This window comes from Corythoichthys intestinalis, chromosome 3, assembly GCF_030265065.1.
Source record: "Corythoichthys intestinalis isolate RoL2023-P3 chromosome 3, ASM3026506v1, whole genome shotgun sequence".
Classification (NCBI taxonomy): Eukaryota; Metazoa; Chordata; class Actinopteri; order Syngnathiformes; family Syngnathidae; genus Corythoichthys; species Corythoichthys intestinalis.
The window spans coordinates 26,566,131-26,583,642 of record NC_080397.1 but is presented as its reverse complement, the minus strand read 5'-3'; the positions used below and the strand labels follow the sequence as shown (position 1 = coordinate 26,583,642).

General features: G+C 39.2%; 1 protein-coding gene across 1 annotated transcript in view; it reads left to right on the top strand.

Annotated features, from left to right (window-relative positions):
* Positions 1-17,512, top strand: part of LOC130913170 (guanine nucleotide-binding protein G(q) subunit alpha) — a 31,171-nt gene that overhangs the window by 2,450 nt on the left and 11,209 nt on the right. Inside the window, exons 2-3 of the mRNA XM_057831539.1 lie at positions 5,450-5,634; positions 14,198-14,352. Of these exons, the coding sequence (XP_057687522.1) occupies positions 5,450-5,634; positions 14,198-14,352 (340 nt within the window). The remainder of the gene's footprint in view (positions 1-5,449; positions 5,635-14,197; positions 14,353-17,512) is intronic.

The following is a 17,512-nucleotide window of genomic DNA, read 5'->3' as shown; positions in this document are numbered from 1 at the left end:
AAGCAATGTTGACGTTTTTGATCTTCTTGTTGCTGAAACATTTGGATTAACAGTTCTTTTGAACAAAACAGTATATCGAAAAAATTTGGATCCAGATCAATGTATCAACCAACTGCATGTGGTGCTAGCCCCTGGACTGTAAGTTAGATAGACTGCAAAAAAAAAAAAAAAAAAAAAATCAGTTTTCCCAAAAAATATGTCTAGTTTCGAGTAAAAAAAGAAAAGCTCTCGTCACATAATTACTTAAACTTAAAATAAGATACAATCACTGAAAGTATAATTTCAGTAAAATTAATGGGTTATTATGAGACAATTTTTACTTGTTCCATTTGCAGTTTTTTTTTTTTTTTTAATTGCAATAAGCAAAAAAATTACAAATTTTTGAGGCGGCATTTTTTTCCAGTGTATCAGGCTGTTCTTCCAAAAGTGCTCAAGCAGCTTTCTGAACAGGCCAGGAATGCAGACTGCGTGCTTGACTGCCAACCTGTACCATTGGACTTGGAGTGTCCAGTGTCTAGCAGGCCAAAGTCTGCTACTTAGGATGAAGGATTCTAAGTCTGTGTAATGATTAGACTATGTCACAAGTCGCAGTATCAAGAGCAAGGAGAATTTTTACTGCTGCAATATATTTAGAGTAGTGCTGTACGAGATTGAGAAAAATCACCCATCATGATATGAGCCATTTCATAGCATGAGATCAATATGCCACAACATGCAATTATGACAGCTTCTCCCCCACTCATTTAAATTTTTCATTGAAATTAAACTGACCTGCCGTAAATATTAAATACAACAGGTTGCGCTGCAACCTAAAATTATGTAGCGTAAGCAGAAGAAGCACATTAGGATACAAATTTTTGCTCAAATGTAAAGATTATCTACTAATGCAACAACTAATGGATTAAATCAATTAATAAATTAATTGCCAATGAATAATCGATTTTTGCTATGAGCAGTCCTGTTTGGGTCCTTGTTTGCGTGTAATGTAAGTCTGCGCACGCGCCAGTGATTGAAGCAAGAGGCAGAGAGAGCACTCCGTTTGTGTTGCTGGTTCATTCGCTGCCAGCACCTCCCAGTTCAAATGGATTGGACGTCTACTCGTGATAATCTCCCTTATAATTACAGTAGAAGGATGAAAAAAACCACACGATTGGAGGTCTATCAAGGTTAATGGTGCTTAAAGAGTTAAAGTGCTGTTGCAAAGGCTAATCTGGCAAAAATAGAGGCCAAATGATGTAGTGCAGAGTAATGTTCTTGACTGTAACAGCGGAATGCGTCGCACTCTTTTGGCCGCCGACATGTTCGAAAAAAAAGCCCACACGTTGACATTCTCTTGCAATTGGCTGCCAAAACCATTGAAGAGTTGGCGGCGGGGTCCACTCAGACTGTGCTACTGGCTCGCCAACATCTTCAATGAACCAGAGAGAAACTCTCGCTCACCTTTTCACACCCAAATAGTTTCTGTCTGCGCATGGAGACCAGCAGTTTTAACCCCCCCCCCACACACACACACACAAAAGACAGGGAAAGCTCAAAACAAGTTTAACCCTTCATTGGCTGACAATGACTAATGTTCATTCACCCCTTCTAGTCAAAATTAATCGGACATCCAGCACCATCAATGGCACTGAAAGATAAGCATTGACAGCCAGTCCTCCCAGTTTAAATGAATTGGAAGTCTATCGTTGTTAATAAGTTAATTGTATGGTACTTACAGGTTATTTCCTGTTGATTTTCAGTCACTACTGACAAAATGTACATGTTGGCCAATCTGGAGTCACTTTCTGTACATATTGGATAATTTCCTGTTGACTTTATGGCAGTGGTGTCAAACGGCCCGGCTCGCTGGGTTGTTCTGTATGCACCTTGTAGCTCATTTATACTGTACACACAGAATCACAGGCATTTACTCTACTTTTACATCGGCACAGTAAGCCAGAAATTTGTGATTTGTGTGATCGAGTGCATGCACTACTGCCCTTGGCTCAGTTTCGTGTCCACAGCCGCATTCGTTCATCGTCTCCCTCCCAGTCAAAATGATGCCATTGAGGCATCAATGAGTTAATAAGGAAATTGTCAACATGGCAAACTCGAAAGATCGTAAAATTTAACTACAAACATAAAGAAATTAAATTGCTACTGGATCTTAGAGCTGCGGAAGAGACAGTCCATCGTCCATCTTTGGAAACATGTGGTTAACTTTGTTGCTGATGCCGACCAAGAATTATATAATGTTCGGATTATTAAATTCTGCCCTCCCGCACAGAGATCGCAGAGTTGCCAACATGGGACAAGTGTGAAAGTGTCCAACCCAAGTAATTCCCGGTACATCTCGCCATGTCTGAAAGCCTTGACTCGAGTAAATCCTGCATCTTATTACACAGAAATTTAGCGGGATATGAGTCTGAAAGGGGCTTCAGAAGTACATTTTTTCTCTGAAAGGTTACGCAAGTAAATGCAACGGATAGGTATATATCTGAAGGGTTTCCCCTGGGTTTTTTTTTTTTTTTTTTAAGCTGTGGTGGTGGTGACGGGCTGCATCAGAGTCAGACAATTGTTTCATATCATGACAAATCAGATTTTTTTTTTCAGTGTTTATTTTTATAGCCATAATAAAGATCTACAGGATTTGCAAAGTTTGCATCCTGCCTGGTTTAAAAAAAAAAAAAAAAAAAAAAAAACAAGAGAGAGAGCTCTTAATAAGGGAAATCAGCAATAGGTGGTTTATTTATAGGCAATTGTATGTGAGGCATGCTGCCAAATGGTACTCCTGCAGCCTGTACTTCAGGTCTGTCTTCACCGCCACAAAAATTAAGGGAAAAAAAAAAAAAAAAGATCTAGGAAATGAAGACACACAAGCATGGCTTACATTGTACAATTGACCAAATTTCCAATGTTCATTGCAGAGAAATCGCTCTTACAGTTCACTGTTGAGATGGGCACTGTCAACGCAAGGGCCAAGTTTTGGCTCAAGGAAGGGTAGAGCATTCCCCATTCATCGGTCTGTGATGCCATCTTTAAAATCATGCTGACCTGGTCCATATTCTGAAACACATTCAATGGATTAGCCATTAGGCTTACATTGGTTCTGTGACTGTCCCATGTTTTCACAGATCACATTAGTCAATTTAAGTTAAAACTGAAGTGTCTTTGTGGGAGCTACTTTTCTGATTGTTTTAAAAGTTAGTCCCTAGTGCAAACTGACATATAAAAATAATAATAATTTGTTTCAGTCAGATGAAAAATTCTTACTGCAATGCAAATTGCCATCTGTTTTTAATTTTTTGGGATAAGGAATATGCCAAGTGATAAACAATAAACCTTTTTCAACACCGTAATTAAGTTATAACAATTATGATTATTATTAAAAATAATAGTTGCACAATTCTTAATACTTAACTTGATTTCTGTGATACAGCAAGGACTTGGTACTTTGCCATTTCTGTCCTTGTTGGGTCCCAGCCAGAATCCCTGTTTTTGCTTTTTTTATTTTTATTTTTTTAGTTTAGACTTCTTCTCTGGACTGCGCCTTCCTGATTTGCGTCTCCAGCCGTGATCTTGCCTCATTCAGTTTTTGAAAACGTTGTCTAACATTAAAATACAACACTTGCCATAACTATTTGGTTATTTCCATTCCTCGGAACGTGAAGGCTACTGTAAATACCTTTGGAACTGAAGAGCACCTTGATCCTCACATTCAGCAATATTTAATTCGAGGCTAATTAAATATTTCAGAATGTGACGATCACTACAACAATAAAAGTCCTTTTGTTCGCTGACCCTCGTCCTTGGGAACTTTTCTCTTTCCAAAATACAGTAGTACCTCGTCGTACGAGCGCTTTGACACACGGTCTTTTTGACATCCGATGCAAAATTTGACTCGCCATTTGCATCAGATTTTTAATCATTTATTTCAGAACTTCTGCAACACAACATGCCTACTGTCCGCCGCAGCTGAACATGAAAAGTGAAAGTAAAAAGCCCTCTCTCTGTAAAGTCAGCCACACGGTGCTTGACTCGATTTGTTGCATTTTTACAGGTATTGTTATTATTATTGTTACTGTTCCTATATTATTATTGCAATTTGTATCCATAATTGATTTGTTTTGCTCTGTGTAATTGCTATTTGCAATAGTACCAGCAGCATTTATTAGGATTTAGTGTAGTTTTTCGGGCTGTGAAACGAATTCATGGAATTATTTGGTATTCTTATGAGAAAATTTTGCTCGACATACAACCATTTCAACTTACAAACAAGTTCCTGAAACAAATTAACTCCATATGTAGAGGTACCACTGTACAACCAGAAATTACAAGCAGTGACAAGTCGTCAACGAACTAATGTTAAATTAAGACGCAATGATTCAGGTCAAACGCGCTGGAAAGAACTTCAACGTTATGGCATTTAGGGCTGCAGCTATCGATTGTTTTAGTAGTCGATTAATCGATGAACCATTAGTTCAAATAATCGAGTAATCAGATAAGGAACATGAAAAATTAAATTACCTGAGCTGAGCCTCAAACAGTATAAAAAAATAAACAAAGAAGGATCTATGTACAACTAAAGAAGAATTGGCTAACTTAGATGGCAAAAGTCCCCTAGTTCAAATGCTATAAAATGCAAACTTTTTAACAATGCTCTTAACAAATGGCTCAGACACATTTTTCCACAAAAATAGGCTAAATATACCTATAAACTAAATTAGAAATGCATTAAAAAAACATTAGCTCAATCAAAAACGTAGCTTATGTTGGTCTTCACAGGGTGCACCTGGATTCAGCCATGTGAAATGAGGCAGACTAGAAGGCAGTGTATCCACCTAAATCAATAAAACTGAATGCAAACACTTTAAAGATAAACCATTACAACACCACTTTAATTAAACGAATACTCGAAGCAGCAAAATTTAATTCGAATCTTTTTTTCTAATCGAATACTCGAGTTAATCGATTAATCGTTGCAGCACTAATGGCAATGACAATATTAAGGTCGTTTTTTCAGGCTTAAACCAGAATTTCATCAACTTGAAAGATCTTTCTGTGGATTTTCTCCCGATTTTCAACTAAGCCTAACGATGTCAGGTGCTAGCTTGTAACAGGAGATCCAAAATGTAATTTTCAAAATCAAGTGTGTAAAAGAACAATTTGTATTTGACGTGTTATTTCAGACGACTTATGGCAAATAGTGCGTGAATAATGAACTTTACACATGGTTTTAGACGTCATGTTAAATTTTGATTTAAAATGTATAATTAATCTTAAAAAATACATTTGCAAGGCAAGGCAGCTTTTACTTTGGTGTGCCGGTACAACACAATCTCTTATATGTTGAGGAAACCCTGATCTGAACAATTCAGCAATAGAAGTACATCATTCTAAGCCGATAAGGCCGATGTTTTCTTTCAACTGTACAAAAGTTACTCATATGATATTTTTTGCCCCCCTTCAGGCACAGGCGAAAGCGGTAAAAGCACGTTCATCAAGCAGATGAGGATCATCCATGGCGCTGGCTACACGGACGAGGACAAGCGAGGCTTCACCAAGCTGGTGTACCAGAACATCTTCACCGCCATGCAGTCCATGATCAGGGCCATGGAGACACTCAAGATCCCCTACAAATACGAGCACAATAAGGTAAATTCACCAAAAAGAGCAGAAGTCTCTACGTTTTTAGAAGACTCGGTATCTGACGCGGTGCAGCCGTCCAATCATCGCTTCCTGTGGTTTCTTCTGACACTTCCTGTGTCCTGGCAATGCTGCATTACACGCCGTCTATGGATAAGCGAGCATGTGACCGTGATCACACAAATGGCACGTGATGGGGGTATGACCCCAAAGATTGAGTCATCTTCTGTTAGTGCAAATTTTTTATCTATTAGCAAGTTGTAGATAATTCCATTAGATTTCCTGTTTCTTTGTGCATTTCTTACTTATTTGGGGGCTGACAGCGAAATAGAGAGAAAACGATTCTATTCAGAACAGAAGTTTGGGTTTTAACTTCCAAGATGGAAATACAGTTATATCTTGCTACTTCACGGCTCACATTTTGTGTAATCAGTGCATGGCGGGGTTATAAGAAGTATACATAAAAAAAATAAAACTAAAAAAATATGTTTCCTTTAAGGCGCGAGAGAGAATGATACGCAGCAAAGCATACATGATTCAGGGCTTTGTAAATACCCGTGGGCACTCATCCAAGGAGCGTGAGTGGTTCTAGCATGAGATTGACACATGACAACACCAATAAGCACCATCGCACTATGACTGACACGACAAGGCCGCCAATAACAGTGGCTTTTTCCGTGAGCTGATTGTCTGCGCACCATCAGAGCATCCCCTATGGTGATTGAGAAACGATACTGCCAATAATAGCGGCTTTATACTGTGACCAGATTGGCTGTGCACGTCGCAGCCATATCAACAGCACCTCAAGGAAACCACATCAACACCACCTCCAGGCCATTTTTCGTGGAACGTTTCACAATTGTGACATGCTTTGAGAGCACTGAAAACCTGCTGTAAACCCTCACAACCTCCAGGGGAATTTGACTTTTTAATTTTTTTTTTTCTTTTTTGCACGAAAATGTAGCACTCAATCCCACCAAACATCTCCAGCACCTCCGAGGCCTATTTTTACCCGCTTTAGACCACCCAAACCCACAGATGAAGCATCATATTTAAAGATCGACTCTTATATTAGGCCAATATATGGGCTTTTTTTTTTTTTTTTTTCCCAAAATCGGCCATCAGCCAAGATTATAGGATAAATTATGTTCACTGTTTGTGTGATGATCTTTCTTATCTTAATCTGTATGCTGGCTGGACGATATTTGAACTTTTTCTCAAGGTTGGCCGATATCAGCCGATATTATAAATTTTTTGTAAACTACAGTTCCAAACATGTTACAGTACTGTACTATTTGCAGTACTTCCTCTTGTGCGGAGTATAAAATGGAATACATTTTTGTTTTTTGGTTTGGCAATGCCACTGTATTTCTGGATTATTTTGTTATATTTAGCCCTTAAAAAATAAAATATATTTTTTAAATTAAAAAAAAACAAAAAAACAATCCTTTTCATCGGATTCCATTCCTCAGAAAAAAGGCGCGATCGGCCCGATTTCCGATCTTGTCATCTCAGCCGGGACATCCCTAATAATTTATGTTCAGTGTGGTCAATGAGCTTTGTTGATTGCGATTGTGCACCATCTAGTGGCCAGTGTTACAAAATGAAGTAACAGAAGAAAAAAAATAACTTGTTATAGACCCCAATCACCAACGTCACACAATCACGTGATCGCTGTATTGTACCGCCATATTGTCCGTCATTGTGTGTCCGTATTGTCAATGATCGTAGTTTATAAAGGTGGATTCACTTGCAAATTATGGAAGCCCCGGTGCTTTCAAACGCTGTAAACTCATTGGATGAGTTGCATAAAAGCCGTTATTTGTAAAAGCTTCGGTCGATCCAGTCGCCAGATCCATATTTGATGCCCAAACAGATGTTTCCTCCCGTCCGGTCCCGTCCCGTGCGTCAGAGCTCGTCCTGAGACCACAAAATTTCCAATCATACTCCAGTTTATGTCACAATGAGGAGTCGGGTACCCAAAATCGGCATCGGCCCGAATATAAACCGACATTTGGTCAGCTCAGCGTCACCGTTGTCACGATTGTCAAATGAAACTTGATCGACAGCGGGCCGGTGTATGCCGAAAAATAGCTGCCCCGGGTGAAATGTCCCCCCTGACGGGAGCGCTTATTTATAACGCTTTATTGACGTGAAAACATCAAATGTTTTCATGGATGCATTACAGTAATGGATTTACGATTGTAAGATCAGTTTTAAATAATTAAATTACACAAAATATTATTACTGTATTTTAGTAACAAATCATGGACTGGGCCACATAACCATCTTTGAACAGAAATGTATTAGTCTACAGGTTTTCACGACCATATCCCAATGACAATCAGACAGGTATGACATTTATTAGTTCAAGCAGAGTAAAATAATACATATTCACAGTACAGAAAGTCGTTTACATGTGGGCGCTCCCGTCAGGGGGGACATTTCACGCAGGGCGGCTATTTTTCGGCACAACACCTGTTGTTGCCCTCACCTTCTTGCTGCGCGACCGTGGCAACGAGCTTCATAGTCTCCGTCTGATGATGTCTGCGATCGTGTTGGCATCATAGTGATGTTTTCGCCGCTGTCTGACGGCTGTTGACACAAACGTATCATGGACCGAGATAAACAAATCTTGCTGCTTTAGAGATTTGCCCTTTTAATAATGGGCACACAGCAACTACTAAAATGACCGTTTATCTTCTCTGTTACTGCAACCAACCGCCACACATGCCTTCACCATTTTGATTAATCAATGTTAACGATTGTCAGGAAGGTTTTTGGGTTCGTTTACTCAGCGGTGATTCCTTAGACAAGCAGAAAAACACGCAGTAATAGGAGGAATGTACGTAGCGGTAATACGTAAACACGATGAGCTGACGGACAATATGGCGGCACCAGTCAGGGGGGCGGAGTTGTGACGTCACGTGATTGGGGTCTATAGACATAGGTGTGCAATCCATCCTTCCCAATTCAAATTGATTAGACATCTGTTTAGTAAATTAGAGCCAATAATTTAAGTTATTGTTAATTTATAATTAATATAAATTATAATAATGTTAATTTCAAGCAAGTGTTAAGTAAATGTAATAAAATGACACAAAAACTACACAATGAATTGCCGTCAGACGGGGCTCTGCAATCCCATCTGTAGTCGTGCACGTGACAGGAAGTGGAAACAAAGAGTGTCGGCATTTTCCCATTTGTGTCCACCCTCAATGACCGGAAGCTTTTATGGAGATTGGAAGCTCTGATCAATTATTTAGCAAAGCCGTCACAGCAGCGTCCGGTATGTTTGCGTTGCGCCTCCACGGCTGAGGCGCTTCTCCTATCAGGAATGTTGACTTAATACAGTCCTTATAATGTACTTTTTCATGGGTAATTGGTTTTCGTCTTGGGCAGATGACTGCTTTGAAAGTGTGCCAAGTAGGCTTGCACGCAATACCATTTTTCGGTTCCCGATAACGATTCTAGACATCCAATTCGTTTGAAGTGGGAGGGTTGACTGCAGGTGAACTAACATCCCTGCCACATTCCCACTTCAAATGGATTGGACGTCTACTAGGCCTGCAGCTATCGATTATTTTAGTAGTCGATTAATCGATGAAGTAGTTGGTTCAAGTAATCGGATAAAGAACATAAATTAAAATACCTGACCTTAGCCTCAAACGGTATTTAAAAAAAAAAAAAAAAAAGAATTACGATATATGTGCAACAAAAGCACAATTGACTAATTTACATAGCAAAAGTCTGCTAGATTAAATGCGATAAAATTCTAATGTTTTTTTACAATGCTCCTAACAAATAAACACATATTCCCACAAAAAAAAACGGCTAAATATACCTTTAAATTAAATTACGAAGGCATTAAAAAAACATTAACTCAAACAAAAACTTGGCTTATGTTGGTCTTAACAGGTAGCAGCTGGATTCAGCCATGTGAAATGAGGCAGACTAGAGGGCAGTGTATCCACCCAAATCAATAAAACTGAATGCAAACACTATCAAAACCATTACAACGCCACTAATTAAACGAATACTCGAGGCAGCAGAACTTACTTCGAATATTTTATTTCTAATCGAATACTCGAGATAATCGATTAATCGTTGCAGCACTAACGTCTACTAGTGATGAACTCATTTTAATTCTTAGCAGTAGCATGAAAAGACTTTTCATCTCCTCCACCAAGAACACCAACATGACCACCCAGAGGCGACGTTGCCATCACAGTCGGTCCATTGATATTAAAATGAAGTCATAACTATCTTTTTTCTCAATTGGTTTTTAAAAGATTGTTTGATCAACACAAAATTATCTGCTATATAGTCTTTGGCTGTCACTGACGTCCAATCCATTTAAGATGGAGGTGTGGCAGCAAATGAACGATTGGATGTCTTCTTGTGATAAATTCATTTAACTTAACAGCAGAAGGATGATCGGACGCCACACGATTGGACCTCTATCATCTCGGTAGGTTTTTTACGGTGGGTGTCTGTAGCTGGCGGCCTTCTTTGGTAGGGCAAACCACCTTCGGTGCACAAACTGTACAAGGGGCCTGTGTGTCAAACTATTCAACCTATATGATTGGTTGAGGAGTTGTAATGTGCCCATGTAAAAGTGCCTGATTAAAAATACATCACTAACATATCTGACCACATGAATAGATTTTGTAGCTACATTCTATTACATGTTTTTATAATTCTATTCGTTAAGTTTTAGGGAATTTAGGGAAATGTGCAACCATTGCTGAATGAAATGTGCTCCTTTAAAAGTGCCCTAGTTGTTTTTTTGTTTGTTTGTTTAATCAAGTAATAAAATGTACTAGAATGTACAAGATGTGTTTGGGTGGTCAGATACGCTTAAGATGCACTTTTACATGAGCACATTAAAACTCCTGGGCCAATCATAGCATGAATAGTGATACGCAGACGCCCCTCGAACAGTTTGTGCACCCGAACAGTTTGTATACCCACACCGGCAGTTGGAAACTAGATCTCGAAAACTACAGTACATATTGCACAGCATCGACACGTTATTTCTTACTATATATTTCTTAGCCATATCGGTACCAATACTAGTATCATGATCGGTGCAACACAAGTGCTGAGGTTTAAAATGTCATGATTGAGCTTCAATAACTTACGACAATTCAATATTAACATGATCAGCTGTGACATTAATTGGAATTCCAACACTCCTGTGTTTGAAAATGGCAACAATACCAGCACTGTATCGCTTGACAGTGACTTCATTGAGAGTGAAATGTTAACTGGTGGCCAGTCGTGCTCCGATAAGCGCCGCGGGCCTCCGATGGGAAGTGTTGTGCATCTGACAAAAGACTTTTGTGATGCCAGCAGCGGAAGTGAAAGTGACACTTGCTCTACTAACTGCGTCTCGCTGCTTTATTCTTGCTTTTTTTTTGGTAGAGGGTTGCCAGCCTGCCGCAAACCATTATTTTGATAGCTGATTAACTCATTGACAGAGAGAAACATCCACTTATCATCATTCTGAGTCGCTGCCTTCACATGCATTGTCATTGTACAAGTAACGTTCAGTCCACTGCCATGCATTTGCATCAATCAATCAGTACAATTTTTAACAGTTTTTAACCTTCCATTAAAAAAATTGGGTTTCTCAGAGCATCCCACAATCTATTGGGTGTGTAAATAGAACAGTCAGAGGCAGGTATTTTGGGATAGCAGCAGGGGTGGGACGATACGGGTAACTCATGATTCGATACTGTGACGATATGTGGCCCGCGATAATATCTACGATATTTGATATATTCATGGTTTATGCTGGTCATTAAAAAGCATGGAAAGTAATTAAATTGATTTTGTCAAAATGCAGGCCTTAAAAAGCATTAAACTGTAAATGTTTGAGGCATTAAAAATTATGTAAACTTGACGGTTAAAAATTAAATAAAAACTTAAGATAAAAACTTTTTTTTTTGTTATATATTAGAGTTGTCTGATATTATCGGTCAGCCAGTATAAGAGAACACAAGATCATTGCGGGATAAGAGAGCCAATACTATCGGCTTCCCGATAATATCGGCCGATAAACACCTTCAAAGTGGTGTGGCTCATTGGTAGAGTAGTTGTCCCCCAAACCAGGGGTTGTTGGTTTGATTCTCCGCCCTGATGAACTCCCCTAAGTATCCTTGAGCAAGATACTGAACTTCACATTGTTGCGTCACCAGTAGGTGGATGGCGATGTAGTGTAAAGCGCTTTGAGAGCCTTGAAAGGTGGAAAAGCGCTATACAAGTATAACACCATTTAAGTGAATGTAGATGCCTTCTGCCTTTGTACAAGGGCTGGTCACAGCTTAGCATGGCAGTTATGCTTATTGAACAGTGGATGTCTCCAAACTAAGATGCTTGGGATTTGCTATGTGACCAGACCATTTGCATTCATGGTGCAAAAATTAAATGAACATTAAATGATTGTAAAAAAATGAATTATAAACCCATTATATACCTCATTCGCTGTACTGAAGCTGTGTGTGTTTTTGTTGATATTTTGAGCCAGAAGTACTGTGTGAGCCACATGTGATATGGCAGCGCTTTATTGGCACTTGCACTGGATCCAAAAACTGATGTTTACTCTATTTTGATTTCAACAATAAATATAGTGGAGTGATATAGGGATATTTTCCATAACTTCCGTCGAAGTTGTTCTGTTATTTTTCACACAATGCTATTTAGAAAACATTGAAGTTGCTACATTTATCATAATTAAAAGTATACAGTGGGACATCACAATATAATTAGCCATATACTACTAGTATGTTCATCGCATATATCGGTATCAGTTTGATACTGGTATCGGATTTTAGGAGTTGTACAACATCAGGTTATCGGTTAAAAAGTCATTATCGGACAACTGTACTTACAATTTGTGTGCGTATGAAACTGTAGTTGGGCATGGGCATTAAATTAAAGTAACATTAAAAATCATTAAGTGAGATTTGCTGATACCCGTAGAAACACTGATATAGTAAGACATTTACTTAATGATATATCACAATCTATGTAACTGGAAAAAAAAATACCCATAGAAACGAAAACGTCAAGTTTTGCATTTTTTCAATGTCAAAACAAAAATTTAAACACTGCATACCTGGACAATTGGTGCGCATGAGAATTAATAGTGTTTTATGTAAAACAGGATAGTGTACTGCTTTCTGCTACTGAAAAGTCAGTATGAACTTAAATTTGTGTAGTAACTTACTGCTTCCTAGTCTTGTAAAAGTAATCAATGTGCAGCTGGACAAGTTAAAGTGCACAAACATTAACTTTTCTTGGTCAGCAGACATCTGGTGTTTGCTACTTAAATTAACGATGAATGACAGGTTTGTAGCTTTTAACTGGTGAGTGAAGCCTCTGTAGCTCTCCAATCAAAGGCACAAATGTGTCAATCATCATTTAGTCAATCTTCCTTGTCTGGATGTTCTTGGCAGCGTGAGCGTCAAAGTGTGAGTGAATTTGAGTGGACTCACTCATATGAATTATATGAATGCTATGGAAACTGATTAAAAGTATAGTGTTCAAGGTGATTCAATGAAAATTGTGGGTGTGCCTACATTTTCTGCTGGTGCACCTCACGAAAAACCTAGCCGCACCAGCGCAACCAATGCACAGATGTGGAGCCTTGGCAATGTATGTTGCAATGCTATTTTTTCCCAATATAGTTCAGGCCTAATTAATACAATATATTTATTTTTACTTTTAAGGGCTAAAAATGAACAAAATAATCCAAAAATACAATGGTTGTGCCAAAAGATACAAAAAATAATATGTTTTATACTCTGCAAAAAGCAGAAGTACTGGGAAACGTACAGTCCTATAACATGTTTGGAACTTTTGTTTAAATAAAACAAAAAACATTTTTTCCCGGTATCAGATCGGCAGATTCTCCAAATCAGGTGACTCGGTTGGAAAAATATGCGATCGGAACATGCCTATTGTCATCTTTTGTCAACTCCTCACTGACCGCCCACTTAACACCAGTTTACGGGATTAGCCCTCCACAAACAGGACGGGAGAGATTACGTACTGATGGTGACAACGGAGTGAATCCATTAGGTGTGTTGTAATAAAATATTGATACTTGATACGCTTGCTGTAGTATTTCACAGCACCTTTAAAGAAAAAAATGTAAATGTTTTAAAATTTTGATCTAGTGAACTCATTTTCCTTAGGGAGGCCTTGCAATGAAGTCTCAGTGCCATTGACGGCGATGGACATCCAATCTTTTGGGCCTGGGAAGGGGTTGGCAGGGATTGAACTATACAGTATGTACACGTCTGCTGATTGCACTGTATGTAATAACCTCTATTAAAATACAGTAATTGTGGCAGTCGTTCCTTATCGCCCATATTTGGAAGAAAAATCATGTTGGAGAAGTCACAACTGGGATGGCCCAAAATTTGCCCTTAATTGGCTAGATGGGATTTGGGATTCAGATATTGGGTCCATGTCGAGCCTCAGGGTGCCCAGGCTCCATATAGAGTAATTGGTAATTAGCATATTAATAATAAGGCCGATTGTGTGTCGCCCTTTCTGACAGGCAAACGCCAATGTGGTTCGAGAAGTGGACGTGGAGAAGGTCAGCATGTTTGAGAATCCTTACGTAGATGCCATCAAGAGCTTGTGGAACGACCCGGGCATACAGGAGTGTTACGACCGCAGGAGGGAATACCAGCTGTCTGACTCCACCAAATAGTGAGACACCCTTTTTACATCTTTTCTGCCCCCACCCCCCCCAACAAAAATGAGCATTGATTGGCCTTATTTAACTTTCAAAAGGAGAAATGGTCAAACACACATACGCCACCGTACAAGAAATATACCACTCGCATGTGTTAAAGGGAACCTCGGAGTTAAAGACTTGTAGGCTCTAATAAGCCACAGTTGTTCTCTTTTACTAAAATATGTTATTAGAAACACATAAAATATTGCCATTGATTTAAAAATCTATAATATTTAGTACATGTTTTGACCTACGTAGGGCGCCTTGTTTTATATGCGCAATGGACGCTCGGGGTGAGGACGTAGTTTTACAAATGTGATGTAGTATTCATTTATATTGTATATTTTATGTTGTATAACTTCAGTTCCTATGTGAATGTTAGTTCCTACTTGTTTTGTTGTGGTAGGAGGGGTTTTGTATTGAACACGGGGCCGTGTTGGTTATTGTTATAGCAGAGAAGACAGCAGAAAATTAACAAAGACATGTCAACTGTGCCCGGATCTACCACTCAAAAGATCTGATGGACTCAAAAAGTGGGTTACGATTGCATATTAGTTTGAAAATCGACCGGATCCACCGTATTTTTACACGAGTGACTTCCGGTCTGCCCGATCCTAGCTACCAGTAGTAGTATTGACGCAGGAGGGTCGCCTCTCACGTCAAATAATAAACTCTGCCGTTCTTTTCGCGTGCATCGTGTTGAGCCGCTTCTGGGACGCGTCTAACACGCGGCCGCACTGCGACTGGTGCGCATTGGCTGATTGACTTTAATGCCCGCGTTTCACTGCGTTCTCATGGTGGCCACGTTGTCGCTCGTTGACGTTTCTGGGTTATACTGTCCTACCGTGTTGGTCCTCATTATAGTAGAGAAGACAGAGTAAATATAATCTACACAAAGAAACTGTAACCCGATCGACTCACAGCCTCGAAAAGTAAGGGTTACATTACGTCAGAAACTCGTTCGGTACGCCTCCGTTCCGAACCGAACACCATGTACCGAAATGGTTCAATACAAATACATGTACCATTACACCCTCATTAGTAACGTAGCATATTTAAACCACCCTTATTTGATATTACTATGTTTAAGTATTTTCTTAAGGCATCTTTAGTATGTTCTTGTAGACGTTTCGCCGGTGTAGCGCATTTTGGAAAACACCGGTTTTGTCATACTCTTGTCATCCTATCTTTCCTCTTCATTTTGCTTTTGCTGCTCGTTTTGTGAAATTTCGACAGTGCTGTCATGCTCATTAATGTTCCTCTTGGGTTCAAATTGAAAGAGCTGAACAGATGACATATTTATGTCACTAGAGTCGTACTCTTTAAAGTGCATGTGACACGAAAAAGCATGTTTATTTCATAATACACGCGGTATTTTATGCTCCTGAATGATATGGACCGCTTGGATGTGTGTGGAAGCGATCGCTATATTTATTTAGTTTTTTGAATCCCGCGCCATGAAAATTAGTGACTTCCGGCTTCGGTCGTGCATTGAAGAGGAGGGCGCTGTAACGTGTACGGGAGAAGAACTCCTCTTCACTATACAGCCTACTGTTGTGTATGAGGACTAAGGATTCAGCTGATTTTTCGGATTAATACGTTTATTTTTCGCATCACGCCAGCCAAACGGCGGCAGAAAAATCTTGCTGTATGAGGGAGAGGCGTGTGCGCCTTTTTGGAGTTTCAAAAGTTTCTCATTCACCGTGGATATTGGCCAAAACAAGCCCTACTACTGTGGGACCATTGGACTTTGGAGAAAGTGAGTAAACATCTTGTTTTGTATTATGTCAAATACGAATACAGCGATTACAAAGTAAACACTACAAACTTTCTTTAAATAAAGGACTACTTACGTTTGATCATTGATAGGCATGTAAAAAGCTCTCCTCATGCACATTAGCTGCACAACAACTGCAGCCGCACTCCTCCGGGAAACGAGCTGTAAATTGCTCTCCGCCGGGCGGTTTGCCGATCCACAAAAGCAGTCGACAACCCAGTCGTCATGTCAAATAATCCGGGCTAGTTATGTGTGATTTACCACTTTGAAGACTTTGACACATCACTCGGTTCTGGTTAGCATGTCGGCTAGCTGTCACGCCTCTTGGTTTGTTTACATTCTCCGAAGCCGGGGAAGGGAAATGACATACAGTACTGTGCAAAAGTTTTAGGCAGGACACCTGCCTAAAACTTTTGCACAGTACTGTATATTTTTATTATATTATGTATATACAGGATATATTGTATGTATATATATTTCCCCAAGTGGAAGCTTCCATGATCCTAATAAATTGAATAATTAAAAAAGTATATACAGGATATACTGTATGTATATATATTTCCCCAAGTGGAAGCTTCCATGATCCTAATAAATTTAATAATTTAAAAAATATATATACAGTACTGTGCAAAAGTTTTAGGCAGGTGTCCTGCCTAAAACCTTTGCACAGTACTGTATGTCCGATTTAGGTGTCATAAAATATCGTTCAGGAAGTGCGACAGTAAAGGTGAAGTCGACAGTTTTGACCATTATGGAGTAATTTTGCCATGTCGGCCTGAATAAGTGCATTTTTATTATTTCATATTCCATTTAGCACAAGACTGTTATTTGTCATGACCATGCCATTTATTTAGCAGTCGGGGAAAATACTTGGATAAAAAGAATATCCTGTAAAAATATTGAAGTAAAGAGACAGAAACAATGACATTTTGCAGCTCTCTTTGTCGCGTTTTCCTCGTTGTGAATAGTTCCCCCTCGACGGGCTGACTGGTCCTTCTCAAGCCATTTATTTAGCTATTGGGGAAAAATACTTGGATAAAAAGAATATCCTGTAAAAATATTGGAGTAGAGAGACTGAAACAATGACATTTTGCGGCTCTCTTTGTCGCGTTTTCCTAGTTCTGAATAATTCCCCCTCAATGGGTTGTATAGTAAAACTGATGAGCCCAGTCTCGCGCTGACGTCATCCACCTGTTGGGGACGCTTGAGCCCTATAATGGTAGGCGTGGCTAACCGGCAGATTAAAAGACTAATTTCTCGTCATCTGCGCTTTGCTAAATTGTTGTATATAGTCGAATCGTCTCAAAATATGATTGTAATTCACATAATAATGCTATTTAAGACTTTTTTTCTCC